We start from the raw sequence: 14,521 nt of genomic DNA, 5'->3' as shown, positions 1-14,521 counted from the left end.
TGGTGATGGGGGGGTGGAGGAGGGGATAGGAGGGCTAAATGGTGATGCACGAGACTTGACTTGGGGTGGTGAACACACAATACAGTGTACAGATGACGTGTTGTAGAATTGTGCACCTGAAACTTGTATAATTTTGGTCTCCCCAATAAATTCAATCAAAAGGAAAAAAATCTGCTTCCCTTCTATTTACCCATGGAGACTACAAAACCCAGGGTACTGTGTCACTCCATCTCTTAAAACTAGGTGTGGCTCCGAAACTGCCTGGCCCTCTAACCTTAGGTGCAAGGCATGCTGGGGGTTGTAGTTCTTCGGAGGCAAGATCGGGCCGCTCCCTCTTCGCCCTGCACCGGCGGCTAGTCTGCGCATGCGTGTCAGTGGCACTAGCAGCGGACCGGGCAGGCAGTTCCTTCCTCGGAGGTAGAGATTCCTCTGCCATGGAGTCCTACGATGTTATCGCCAACCAGCCTGTTGTGATCGACAACGTGAGTTGCATCTTTCCTATCTCTAAAGGGACTTCTGCTGTCCTCCCCGAAGGGATCGCTTCCCGATGCCGCCAGCTCTTTGTCACTGGCCAGGCCTGTCAGGCGGGTTCAACCACCGCTGCCTCCGTCCTACCCCCACCCATAGTCCGCAGGCAGGGCGGCCGGTCGGGAACCATGGGTTGGAGGGCTTTGGGGTGAATAAAGGGAAGACTTGTAGTCTGAGCCGGGTCCTTGGGCCCGGGGCTCAAGGGCCTTAACCGCTCTGTGAGCTCCCGGCACCCGCCCCTTCCCAGTTTTCGATAACTCTATTGGCTGCTTTGGCTGTCGATCTTGACCGATGACCCCGCCTCAGAGCCTTGCCGGATGAGGGCTGCCCTCTGCAGTGATTGGCTTACGCCCCTGCAGTTCTTCCGGGCCGCCATAATGTTTCTCAGCTCTAAGGGGCGGGGCGTTGCAAGAGAACTGTTGGGATTGGCTTCCGGAACGTTCAGTGGCGGAGTCTGATGGACTAGGCCCGCCCGCGGGTGGAGAAGGGCTGTTTCCTTCTGTCCGGAGCCGGCGGCTAGGCTGTGCGTTTGGGTGGGGTCCGAGAATCTGGTGCTAGAAATGACCATAGGATTTCATTTATTTCTGTGATTATAAATCACAACGTTAATAATGGTCGAGGCTAAAGGAGTAACCAAGCAAGCAGGGACGCCTAGTTGCTGGTGAAAATAGTTGCCAGGCTCTCTGGAGCTTACGGAGGAGTTTCACGAACATACGTTCGAATTGGACCCTCACAAAAACTGGGTGAATGGTTAAGGCAGGAAGTTTGATTCTCATTTTATAAATGAGAAAAATTGAAGCGCGAAGAATTAAAGGGAGCCCAAGGTCGCACAGTCGAGGTGCCCTACATCCAGTGCCTTATTCGTTATTCCTCTTGCCAGAACACCACGAAAAGGCATAAATAGTGACAAATGGAATTAAATACTGCTCCTGTTGTGGGCAGAGGAGGACAATTGTAAAAACTGCATTTCTGTCTTCCCGTTGTGGGTTTAGTGCCACCGAGATTGGTTGACCTTTTCTGTGCCCCTTCCAAGTCCCTTGAGGCAAAACTGCCAGTTCCCTGTGTCCTAAACCCACCGTCAGGTCCGCTCCGTTGACTCAGCCCTTGGGACCATAGGCAAGTTAGAAGGCCCTTTCATGTGCATCATCTCATTTAAGCTTCAGATCTGGTAGGTGGATGGGCATGACTCTCCCAGGTGATGCAGGAACGTGAGGCCTGGAGAGGTTAAAGAACACTATTCAGACCCCCAGGTTCGTGAGTGGAGGAGCTGAGACTCAAACTGCGATCGGGTTCCAAGTTTCTCCCTTTTTTTCAAGGAAAGGTGTTTTTGTTGTTCGCTTTCCTTCTCTCTAGGAGTAGGAGGTTGAGTTCAGTGAGACACCACCATTTTGGGAGAATTGTGGGGTCCCAATCAGAGTTCATGTCGGGGTTACAGGCTCAATGGCGTGAATCGATGATTCTCTCTCATCATTGATGTTTCTCTCTCTCCCTCACACTTCCTCTCTCTAAAATCAATAAAAAAACATATATATTTTTTTAAAAACACTGTCTTTGTGGCTATGGGAGCCTAAATGTAGGAACAGTAACAATAAGAGTTTCACTGTTTGGGGGAATGTTGTGCTGCTTCAGTCCCCCCCCTTTTTAAAAAAAAAAAAAAGAGAGAGAGACATTATACCTAAAGAAAAATTCAGAGCACCTACATAGCATGTGTCTACCACCCATATTTAATAAATGTTGACATTTGCCATATTTGCAGGAATGCAGACCCAGTGTTGCCAGATCTGATTTTTCAAAAGAAATTGGAAATTTTTTATGTCATTTGAGTTTCCAGTTTTTAACTGTCAGAAGTTAATGTAAAAGTAGTTTGTGATCTATAGATACAGAAAGTAGATTAGTGGTTGACCAGGACTAGGAGTGAGAGAAGAGGGATAGAATGGAGAGTGACTGCTAATGGATACAGAGTTTCTTTGGGGGATGATGAAAAAAGTTCTAAAATTAGATTGTGGTAATGATTGCATAACTCTGTGAATATACTAAGAACCACTGACTTATACACCTTAAATGGGTAAATTGAATTTTATCTCAATAAAGTTGTTGTTTTTTTAAAGTACTTTGTGGGCCAAACATAATATGTCTTTGGGCCCAAAATGGGCCACCAATATCTTAGAATCTGAGGCTCCATCTCTTAGCATCCTTTTCCCACTTGTAAAATGGGAGACAATTAGCTTTCTTTTCAGCATGTCCAGAATAATCAGGAGAGCTTAGAATAAAGGTCACCCAAGCCATAAGGCCTATAGCCAGCAGGTACTGGGAGAACCTTGCTAAGGGATTTGCTCTGTTTGCCTGCAGCAGAAGGAGAATGAATGGTCAGCAGTGGCTGGCAGCAGATTTGAGTCCTCAAAAATCCAATATTTAACGAGACTACTTTTTCAAGAAGCCTCTGCAAGGCATTCATTTACTTGGTTTTGCCACAGTGAATAATAGAGTGGCAGCTCATTTGCCAAGTATACAGTTCCTAGTTATAAATACTGTTAAAGAAATTGATTACCTTCTTATATGACCTCATGGTATGGCTTGAGCAGAACAGAGAAATGAGACATCCTGGTGCCTAGCTCTGGCAACACAGAAGGAGGAAACCGTCTCCTTCAGCCCCACCCATTCTTCACCCACCTGCGGCCTGGCAGGCCAGCTCGTGGGGTTGCAGGGACAAGCTGGGTCTGGTTCCTGGGTCTTGTGCATCATTCCCAACACTGCCTTGGTCTTTCCTGCACCACCTGTGCCTGGGGCTTGTGGCATTCCAGCTGCTCATTCAGGTTCCAATTATTAGACATCATCTGCCAATCCATTTGAGCTTGATTTTCATTTTAGTCAGCCAGCATCTATTTGAGTACCCTGCAAATGCCAGCTACTGCTGATATATAAAGTCTCTGACCTCGAGGAACTTAGGCTGAAGGGAGACAAAAATGAAAACCATAAAGTCAAATATGAGAGCAGAATGAAATGCATCTACCTAGTGGTATAGGTAATGGTGATTTTGTGAGATAATAGGAGCATAATTAATCCCACCTAGGGACTGTTCTTCAGGAGGAAGGCAGTGGTATTTGAACTGGGCCTGTTCTAGTCTTGCTAGGAAGGACAGAGAGGAAGAAATGAACCTATCATCTTACTCTGCCTTGTCACTTAGACTCTAGTCCTTTTGCTAGTAAACATAAAATCAAATATCCAGGAAAATATTTAGAGTCTGAAGTACAGGTCTCATCTTTACTCTTCTTTTTTCAACCTGTGCCAGGAGATCTCATGAGTCTGTTGGCATCACCACACCCAGATGAAGGCAGTGAGCAATTATAGGAAGCTTGACCTAACACGCTCCTGGAGTTGTCTTGTGCAGCACTGTTCTCACTGCCCATGCCGCTGCCCCAGAGCCCTGTGTTTGCAGGAGGATAGTTCTTCCTTCTTCCCAGTCTGCAGCTCAGTGTATAGCTGCACCTTTTCCAGGCTTCTTGCTGTCCTGCCCAGGCCGATGAGTTTGCACTTATCTCCTGTTTTCTCTCTTTTCTATTGGCAGAGGTTCTTGCTGTCTTAGAGAACTGGCTTGCTCTGCTCAACTTACTGCTTTCCCTGTCCTTCAACCACTTCTTACTCCCTGTGTTGCCAGAGTCAGGCACAAGGATGGCCCGTCTCAACCCCTTTCCTCATGGAAGAGCAGAAATAAGAGACAGGGAGGGGACCAGGGATGTTGCTGGGAAGTCTTTGGCGCAGACAACCTATTTAGTGTCTCCTGATATGTTTACTGCTTGCTGTGTGGGTTCTGGAAATACCACACTCCATCCCAGGAGTAGTAGCCCTGCTGACAGGCAGCAGGAACAGGTTTGCCCCCAACTAGCTGCAAACTGTGTTGGGAAGGGCAAAGGTATCAGCTGTGGTGGTAGGAGAGCTGAGAAGGAAGAGAACAGGTTATATCTGCAAGCAGTATCAAGCCTCGACAGCTGCTCTGCGTGGAGTTACTATCTGTGTGTATAGAATCAGTGTTTACTTTGGTTGGGCCCAGAGATGCTGGTGGGAGAAGTCGGGTTCTTTTCTGGGCACCCCACCCAACGTACCAAGGATTGGAGCAGCAGGATTGTAATGCTGGGTCTCTTCTCTTCTCAGACAGTGCTTTAGGGCTCCTTATCATCAGGAGACCTACGAGTGAGTAGAACAAAGCAGAGTAAAAAACACAACAATAACCACAAACCCTGCAGTAAGAAGCAGACAGTGTGCGTCCCACGGCAGTGCTCATGGTGGTGTCTGTCACACACACCTGGGGGCAGGGAGAGTTCCGACATCTGGTGGTGGTGTGCCTGAGTCACACACTCTTCCCACCTTGGTTGTGTTCCTGAACTTGGCTGCTTTGGTGCTTCTAGCTACTTTCCTCTTCTCTCCTCAGGTTTTCTCTTTTTCTCCCCGTTATGAATATTTGGGGAGAGGGCGGTATTTTGGGGGGATCAAACCATTTTATTGAGGACCTTTAGGGGACGGTTGAAACCTGGGGAGGACAGTGAAATCTGGCATTCTCAGCCCACCGGGATCTCCCAGCTTCTCAGCCACCGAAAAGCTATTAACATTATTTTAATGCCAAAAGTAAAACATGTTCAGTGTAGAAAAGTCAAAGAGTACAGAAAAATCAATTCATACTCTGAGTATACAGTGAAAGTTCTCACCCTCTCCAGTCCCACTTCCTTCCCTTTGGCATGCATTCACTGTACGAATGCTTATATAAATAGATATATCATATACAACCCTAAGGTCTCTCACTTTTTAAAATAAAAATAGAACCATATACATGTTGTATGATATAAATCTCTTGTTTTTGTGACATTTCTGACTTTTCTTTCTCCTTTCTCCTCAGGGATCCGGTGTGATTAAAGCTGGTTTTGCTGGTGATCAGATCCCCAAATACTGTTTTCCAAACTAGTAAGTCATTCTCTAACTTAGTCAGAAGCTTGAGAAGGTTGTCAGCTTTGTTACAGGCTCAGCCCTCCATCTTTTAGGGAGAAGGGATCTGTCATTCAGGTCAGTCTTGGTACTCAAGCAAAGGACAGGAGCTGGCTTTTGGAGGATGCTAAGGAAACAGCCTACATAGTACAATTTGAGAGGCACTGGCAGATTTTTATCTGATGCCAAAAATGTTCTCATCAGTAACTCATTGCTTTGGGTGACTCCCTCTTCAGGGAGCCCTTTTTCTAAAATTCTCCTAGCACCCAGGATGGGGTTAACCATGAAACCATACCTCCAACCTTAGTGAGAATGAGTTCTCAGGACTTTCCTCCTAAGGCGGAGAGACTGCAGGCAAGAGAAGGGCACGGGCGCCTGGGGAAGGGCTTAAGCGGGAGAAAAAGAAAAAAGCCATCTGCCCTAGCCGGGTGGTTCAGCTGGTTGGAGTGTCGACCCCTACATCAAAAGGTCGCAGGTTTGATCCCTCGTCAGGGCGTGTACTGGAGGCAACTAATCAGTGTCTCTCTCTAATGTCGATGTTTCTCTCTCTCCCTCCCTTTTTCTCTAAAAATCAATAAAAACGTTTCTGTGGGTAAGGATTAAAAGAAAAGAAAGAAGGCCATCTGTCATAGTTATAACAGCATAGTTGTATTGAGTAGAAGGCCTGGGCAGAGGGCTAAGGAGACTAAAATCTTTGGAGTTAACCATTCATTTAGAAATTGTTCTCTTGTCTCTCTTGGTCTGCACATACATTGGGGAAGGAGAAGAACTAGAGGTATAGAATCCTCTAAAATTTGTTTTAATAACTTATAATATAAAAATAATACACACATAACTTAATACATGTTCATTGTAGAAATTATGGGAAATGCAGAAAAGGAGAAATAAGAAAATCAAAATCAACTGTAACTTCCCTCCTTAAAGATAATCACAGTAGCACTGAGTATATTTCTTCCTAAGTCTGTGCCTCTGTACATCCTTCCTGTGTTCTGTCATGTGTTGTGAAATGAAAAGTGATGGTCCTCCCCGCTTTCTTTTGTAGTGTGGGCAGACCCAAGCACGTTCGTGTCATGGCAGGAGCCCTCGAAGGTGACATCTTCATTGGCCCCAAAGCTGAGGTAATTCCCACTCCTCAAGCTAACAGAGGACCTTCTTTAGTCCCCACATGGACAGTGTCCCAGCAGAGGGACATAGCGATGAGTAAAAGGAGCGATTTCGTCTTAAAATCTCCCCTTCGGTTCTCTTATCCTAGGCCTCATCCATTTCTTTCTTCCAGGAGCAGCTTCTGGTTTTGGAAAGAAAACCCTAATTTGTGAAACAGAGAGCAGTCTAGGAAACAGAGCTTCTGCCTTCCTTTTGGATTCTGTCACTACCTTGCCAATGATCAAAATGACTGGCATGGTTATTTTTTGGCAAAAGGGATTGGGCGTAGATCCTGGCTGGGGTACCCTGGGGATGAGTTCATTAACAGTTTGGCAGAGCCCTCAGGCAGCCTCTAGAAGCAGAACAACAGAATCGTAGTTGCCAGCCTTGGCTCCCAGTGCTGAGGCCCAGAGGTGAGGGCCAGGAGATTATGTCCTGGGATCAGGCAATGAAGAGGGTGTCTCCTGTCACTTGCCCTGAGGACACCCAAGGGTCCATGAAATGCAGAAGCCCTCTAATTTGCCCGCTGATTGGGCAGTGAGAGCATTCTGCAGCTGTGCAGTTGGAGATTTGGAGAATGAATGGGTACCCGCCCTTAGCCCTAGGTGAGGACTGTGGGGTGGGAACTCGCAGGGTTCACTGGCCAGCTCAGCTGAGAGACTGGCTGCTGCTGTAAGTCCTGCTCTCTGTCCCCAGGAGCACCGAGGGCTGCTCTCCATCCGGTATCCCATGGAACATGGCATTGTCAAGGACTGGAACGACATGGAGCGCATCTGGCAATATGTCTATTCTAAGGACCAGCTGCAGACTTTCTCAGAGGAGGTGAGGGTTCTGTGTGCGGGGCAGCCCTGCAGAGAGTGCAGAGCTCGTCAGACCCTACCCCAGAGATGAGGACGATGACAATAGCTGCCAAGAGTATCTGTCTTAATTATGTACCAGGCATCAGACCTTGTGCTTTTTAGACATGTTTGCATTTCTTCACACCATTCCTATGAGATGTGGGTAGTATTCTCTCTAGTTTACAAACAGGGGAACAAGTTCAGAAAAGCCAAGTAGTGTTTCCAGGATCACCCAATGAATAAAATAAAGCTGGGATCCAAACCCCCATCTTTCAGATTTCAGAGCACATACTCTAACTTCTAAGGAGTAACTCTCCACTCAGAAATACCGAGGAATGTGCACACTAGGTGGACCAGAATTTCCAGGGGAGAGATATGTTCTGATTTTTTAAAAGTACGTTCAATTTTAAAATTTAACTTTCTGTTTTGAAAAAAATTCAAACTATGCTTATCATAATAATTCCAATAGCTTATTAGCAAAATCTTCCTGACAACTGGAGATATATATATAGTAGATACAGGGATGTAAGAATCATGGAAGAAAAGAAAGGAGTAAAGGGGTGGAGGTGAGGTCAGAATGAGACTTTAAAGGGGGCATGATTTTGGAAAGTTGAGGATCTGACTTGGGCCGGGGTAAGTGATAGGCCAGCTTGTCTTTTTTTTTGGAGAGAGACCAACGAAGGTCCCCTGGCCAGCCACACACGGGCTTCTCCGCCAGCACTAATGAGGGGTGGGCATCTGGCCTCACCCTGATTGCTGTCCGGGCATTTTTCACCAGCATCCTGTGCTCCTGACAGAGGCGCCTTTAAACCCACGGAAAAACCGAGAACGAGCTGCTGAAGTTTTCTTCGAGACCTTCAATGTGCCAGCCCTTTTCATCTCCATGCAAGCTGTGCTCAGCCTGTGAGTAGCAGCCTGGCTGGCGAGCCTGGCCCCTGAGGGGAAAGCAGTTCCTTTGGCATTCCTGTGGGGCAAAATCCCAGCTAGAATAGGCTGCCATTTTAGAGTTCGCCAGCTTGACTTCCCCCAGTTCACTCCATTCCTGTCCTCCCAACACAAAGGCAGAGTGTCAACTGCTAATTATGAAACGTAGTGAGGTCCCCACCCCCTCATACCACAGAAGTATATGTCTGTCTCCTTGTCTCTACCAAAAGAGGAAAAGACTAAGGACAGACCTAGAGAATCATGTGGGAGAAAAGCTAGTTTTTGTGGAAGTGAAAATATTCTTATTTTCCTTTACTTGTGTACTTTCCCTGCCTAGCCCTGTGGGCATTTGAGGTTTTTCCTCTTGTCTGAGAGTAAAATCTGCCCCTCAGGCTGGGTGCATGAACCGGCTGAAGGCCAGGCATCTCTTGAGATTGGAAGGCCTGCTCTTCTGGGCGTGGGCAGGGAGCTTGGAGAGGCTCAGCTCCTCTCCTTCAGGTCTTTGAAGGCTTGTTTCAGTGCTCAGGCATCCTTAGTACTCAGTCCAGTTTCAGGGCCCTGGAGAAAGGCAGGCCCCAGCTTTAGTTCAGCTGGCATTGAACTTTAAAAGAAGTAAGTTTTTGCCCAGAGTGAGGAGACAGGCGTGAGTGACGGGTTGCCCCCTTTGCTTCAGTTATGCCACAGGCAGGACCACAGGAGTGGTGCTGGATTCTGGGGATGGCGTCACCCATGCTGTGCCCATTTATGAGGGCTTTGCCATGCCTCACTCAATCATGCGCATCGACATCGCTGGCCGAGACGTCTCTCGCTTCCTTCGCCTCTACCTGCGTAAGGAGGGCTATGATTTCCACTCATCCTCAGAGTTTGAGATTGTCAAGGCCATAAAAGAAGTGAGTGTTGCCCCGTGGGCTCAGGGATGGGCTAGGGAATGGGAACGGAGCATCCAGGACCTCAGGACCTGGAGTGAAGAGGTGAAGCTCCCGTCCTAGGGGTCTGGGCCAGGCCTCCTGACAGCTGTGAGATCTCCAGCTGGGCCCCTGACACACTCACCTTCCCAAAGAGCTACCATTTTGTAGGGGACAGGGAGCTGCTTCTGTTTCTTAAGTTGGGTGATGGGTACACTGGTGATCATTATGTTTTTCAGACCTTATGTACAAAGTACATATTCTTTCCATCCTTGAGGAATTCAGAATACATTTATCTTTTAAGTAAACTGAGTCCTCCGGCACCTGTGGCGGTAGGGTAACCTCTGAGCTGGGTAGTGGGACCCAGAACCCTATGAGCAGTAGAAGAAAGATGCCTGAGTCTGGACTAAGAGTAGGCTGTGTTCTCAGACCCAGATCCAGGGAACCACGTTTCCACACTTGCCCACCAGGAAGGTGGAATAGGTGGGAACTCATATCCTAAACGCCATCTGGTGGATGCCAGCGGAATCTCCCTGCTCCTGCTGTAGGGCAGCAGCTCTCACGACCTTTAGGGCAATCACTGCGATGGCAGGTTTCTGCAGCAGCATGTCAGTCTTCAGGGACTTTAACCAGGTAGGTGCCGGGTTTCCTGCCTGCCTGACTCGTGCTTGGTTCTGCAGAGAGCCTGCTACCTATCCATAAACCCCCAGAAGGATGAGACACTAGAGACGGAGAAGGCTCAGTACTACCTGCCCGATGGCAGCACCATTGAGGTAGGCGACCGAACCTGTGCCCTCAGGCCCCCAAAAGCTCTGGGCCTGTACAGAACTCTTCATGGGGAGGCGGGAGTCAGATGTGCCAGCCTTTGTCAGCCCTGCCTGGAGCAGTAGAGCTCTTGAGCAGCACCATCTCCTGCCCAGCGATGTGTGCCAGGGACTTTGCTTCTCTTGTGTGGAGAGGAGGTACCAGAGGCATTTTCCTGGGTCAGGATAGGATCAGGAAGAGGGTGGTTAGTGCGGCCCTAACTACGTGAGCACAGCATAGGCTGGGTTGCCTCTCCCCAGACCTCCATTGATTGGAAGAAGTTTTTATGAGTGAATGAGTCCATGTATTAATGCCAAAGGTCTCTTGGCTGGATAATGCCAGAGCTAGGATTAAACAGAGGAGCTTCCTCTCTCTAGTTTCCTGGGAGCCCTGTTTCTTTTTATTCCCTGTTTGTTCCCAAGAATCCTATCTTTGTTCCTTGGGACCTTGACATCTGAGGTCTTTCCTAAGCCTGGACTTCATAGCCACCTGCTTACTAAGAGGTGGATACAGGGGCCTCTTCCATCCCCCTTCCCAGAGACCTCGGCCCCCGTTCCACCTCTGAAGCTGGCCCTCCACCCTGCAGATTGGTCCTTCCCGATTCCGGGCACCTGAGCTTCTGTTCAGGCCAGACCTGATCGGCGAGGAGAGTGAGGGCATCCACGAGGTGCTGGTGTTTGCCATCCAGAAGTCTGACATGGACCTGAGGCGCACGCTTTTCTCTAACATTGTCCTCTCAGGAGGCTCCACCCTGTTCAAAGGTTGGTCTTTGCTCTCGGGGCCCTTCCCCAGAAAGCTTCCAGATCCTGCTGGGCCCAGAGGCCCAGAGAATTGACTTGAGATTCTCCTTTCTTGCCCATTCAGGTTTTGGTGACAGGCTACTGAGTGAAGTGAAGAAACTGGCTCCGAAAGATGTGAAGATCAGGGTAGGACCATGGTGTAGGCTAGGGCTGGGTGGAACTGGGCTTCCAAGGGTCCATAGTGCCATATGGTGTGGCCCCCTTTCCAGCTCTGCCCAAGCTTTTCAGGCAGCCAGGGCTCCACAGGTACTGCCAGATGCTCCCACTTCCACACTGACCCTGAGGTCTGCCAGAGTGGAGGGCCATTCTCACTCTCCATCCTCTCAAAGGGGGACAGTTCTAATACCCAGATGACGCCGGGTGCTAGGCTGAAGGCCCCCGTGTGGTCTTCCAGGGAAACTGACATTGATAGGAGATTGACTTTTGCTACTCCCCTGTGACAGTCCAACATCTTAGTGACTGCCGAGGGGAGCTAGCCTGCCTGAGAAAGGAGGGGTTCCAAGTGAAGGAGTGTGGTTCCTGCAATGGCATCTTGCCCCCAGATAGCTCCAGCCTTTCTGGGAATTGTACTTAGGGTGCGAGAGACCACAGGGTCCAGCAGGTCCACTTGGTCTGTTGTGTGAAATGCATCCACTGCCTTGGATGGTGAGAATTAGCCATAAAGAAGAGTTGGAAGGAAAAATGAGAGGGGAGGGTGAACGTCTCAGATTCCTCTTTCTGTTCCCCTTGCAGATATCTGCTCCTCAGGAGAGACTGTATTCCACATGGATCGGGTGAGTAGTTCAGGGGATAAGAGTGGAATAGGAAGCAAATACCCACGCTCTTTTCTCACAGTGTTCCTCTGGATTCCCTCTACTCCAGGGGCTCTATCCTCGCCTCCCTGGACACCTTTAAGAAGATGTGGGTCTCCAAGAAGGAATACGAGGAAGACGGTGCCCGATCCATCCACAGGAAAACCTTCTAATGCTGGGACATCATCTTCATCTTTCTCTGAAGTTAACTCCACTTTAAAACTCGCTTTCTTGAGTCGGAGTGTTTGCGAGGAACTGCCTGTGTGTGTGTGTGTGTGTGTGTGGATGTGTGGGTACAAGTATGTGCACCTATGCGAGTGCCGTGTGGCCCAGGGATCCCAGGGCCCAGGGCCCAGAAAGGACGATGAACTACCCACGATGGTGATGGCCTGAGGCCTGGGGTTGACCACTAACTGGCCCCTGACAGGAAAGAATGCTGGCAGAGGCCCCATTCCTTCGACTACTGGGCCTTTGTCTGGCTGTGTGGGACTATGTTTACTACCTACCATAGGGACACAGAGGGAGGTAGATCTAACCCCAGGGAGACCTTGCTGCTGCCCATCCTAGGCTGGTTAAACCCCACCCCCACCCCATCCCCAGGGTGCCCTGAGGCCCAAGGCAGCTTCTGCCTTCCTTGTTCATCATTCTGTTCTTGATGCCTCTTGATCATGGATTGAGGACCGGAACTGGGGTTGAGTTCTATCTGGTTTTGATTGCAGTTTGGGTTGGGAGGCTGGAAAGGAGAGGGCAGGATGCTCTTAACTTTACCTGGGGGCCAGGACCACACTGGGCATTTGAGGAGGGCAGGAGTAGTGCTACTTTTGATTGGCGGCAGAGTTAAAATTCCAATCCCAAGCCCCATCCAGGGGATCTTGGGAGAGCTTAAGGAGCCTGTTGGCTCCAGGCCATTACTTACTTTTCATCCATCCTTGGGCAATGCCATCTTCAAACAATGTTATTTATTTGTTTGTTCAGTATGGGAACTGGAGAGAGGGAGCTTATTGCCTCCTGCCCACCAGTCACCCTGTTCACACTAATGTTTACAGCATCTAAGCTTAGCATGGCCTCCAGGGCCCCACCACTCCCTGCTAAGGGTCAACTGACAGTATCCATAGGCTGAGGCCATTTGGGATCTGAGGTTGCACTCAAAGTCACTCCCACAGCCTTTCTCCCTCTCCCACTTGCTCACTGCCCTGGAATCCACAGGCTGGTTGCTGATTGGATTTTTCTGAAACAGGTGGTAGAATCACTCCTTGGCAGAGGCCCTAGCAAAGGAGGGGTGTTGGGGGATCTAGCACCCTTAGGATTGGAGGAAGCCGCAATGAACCAAGTTGCCTTTTCCCACTCTAGCTGACCTGAGGGGCTAGGTTGTAGAGATGAGAAGGTCCCCTCTGGGCTGATATTGTGCCATTCTTGACTTTGGACATGAGTAGTTAGGGAGGGAGGAGGCCAGACCCAGGTGCCAGGAACTGGTGGGCTCAGGCTCATCTCTGGTCCAGTGGGCCAAGCACGTACTCTGGACTGGGCTGGCCTAGCAGTGGTCCACAGGCCCTTCAGCCCGATGGTACAAAGCTGGGACTGGCCAGTGTTCACCGGCACCCTCACTTGACACCAAGATCTGCCCCAATCCCAGATTCAGGCAGTCTTCCCATGCCATCCAACGATGAAAGGCCCTTCTGGGTGTGGGCCACAGCAGCAGGTGTGTGTGAAAGCGATGTTGCGGCCCGCGGACTGCAGTGTGCTTAACCAGTTCACCTCCCTTCTTTTAGCCCAAGCCTGTCCTTCACACAGCCTTGCACAAACCACGTTGCCTGGTGGGGCCCAGTGTACTTAAATAAAGTCCTTCCAATAGACACGTCAGCTGGCCTCTGTCTAGTGTGCTGGGAAGGAAGAGGGAGGAGCCGAGGTCCCCGAATCTGAGGCCTCACCGTCCTCTAGAGGGCACTGTTGCCCCAGCCAGACTTGGCCAGCTTTAGCCCAAGTGCCAGCCTGTCAAGGCCGTGGGTGAGACTCCACCCAATTGAGGGGAGCAGCATCTGACATCCTAAGTCAGAGGCTCTAAACTTCCGTGTGTGTGAGAAGCTCAAGAGCTTATTAAAATGCGGTTCCTGAGGCCCATGCTCAGATATTCTGAGTAATCAGTTCTCCATTTTAATTCTAAATACTCGGGGGGAAATTGCCCTTCACTTTACAAATGTTAACCCATTTGATCCAACAACCTATATAGTATATTTTTATCATCCACTTTACAGATGAGGAAATAGAGCCACAGAGAGATCACGTAATTTCCCAAAGCTAGGATTTGAACCCAGGCTATGTAGCCCTAGACCAGTGATGGCGAACCTTTTGAGCTCGGCGTGTCAGCATTTTGAAAAACCCTAACTTAACTCTGGTGCCGTGTCACATATAGAAATTTTTTGATATTTGCAACCATAGTAAAACAAAGACATATTTTTGATATTTATTTTATATATTTAAATGCCAATTAACAAAGAAAAATCAACCAAAAAAATGAGTTCGCGTGTCATAGGTTCGCCATCACTGCCCTAGAGCCTGCATTCTTAGGTACTATGAGGCCCTCAACAAACCATTGCCCTAGAGCTGTGGTCGGCAAACTGCAGCTCGCGAGCCACATGCGGCTCTTTGGCCCCTTGAGTGTGGCTCTTCCTAAGCCTTAGGAGTACCCTAATTTAGTTAATAACAATGTACCTGCCTATATAGTTTAAGTTTAAAAAATTTGGCTCTCAAAAGAAATTTCAATCGTTGTACTGTTGATATTTGGCTCTGTTGACTCATGAGTTTGCCGACCACTG

The 14,521-nt window shown here is 48.9% G+C and overlaps 1 protein-coding gene and 1 long non-coding RNA gene across 2 annotated transcripts; one reads left to right on the top strand and one right to left on the bottom strand.

The window, feature by feature from the left end:
- The first annotated feature begins 328 nt into the window (after positions 1–328).
- On the top strand, positions 329–13,568 carry ACTR1A (ARP1 actin related protein 1 homolog A). Its single transcript, XM_006095895.3, has 11 exons — positions 329–482; positions 5,417–5,481; positions 6,545–6,620; positions 7,342–7,467; positions 8,263–8,387; positions 9,082–9,298; positions 9,994–10,086; positions 10,704–10,878; positions 10,982–11,043; positions 11,650–11,690; positions 11,779–13,568. The coding sequence occupies exons 1-11, from the start codon at positions 435–437 to the stop codon at positions 11,879–11,881; spliced, it is 1,131 nt and encodes a 376-aa protein (XP_006095957.1). The 5' UTR covers positions 329–434; the 3' UTR covers positions 11,882–13,568.
- On the bottom strand, positions 1,090–5,038 carry LOC111827426. Its single transcript, XR_002830997.1, has 3 exons — positions 4,629–5,038; positions 3,199–3,475; positions 1,090–1,743 (listed from the first exon to the last, which is right to left on the bottom strand). It is a non-coding gene; the product is annotated as an uncharacterized LOC111827426 (long non-coding RNA).
- Positions 13,569–14,521: the final 953 nt, after the last annotated feature.

The sequence above is a fragment of the Myotis lucifugus genome, unplaced genomic scaffold (genome assembly GCF_000147115.1).
Source record: "Myotis lucifugus unplaced genomic scaffold, Myoluc2.0 scaffold_162, whole genome shotgun sequence".
NCBI classification, from domain to species: Eukaryota; Metazoa; Chordata; class Mammalia; order Chiroptera; family Vespertilionidae; genus Myotis; species Myotis lucifugus.
Note: the sequence above shows the minus strand (reverse complement) of the source record. Positions and strands in the feature narration are given on the sequence as shown.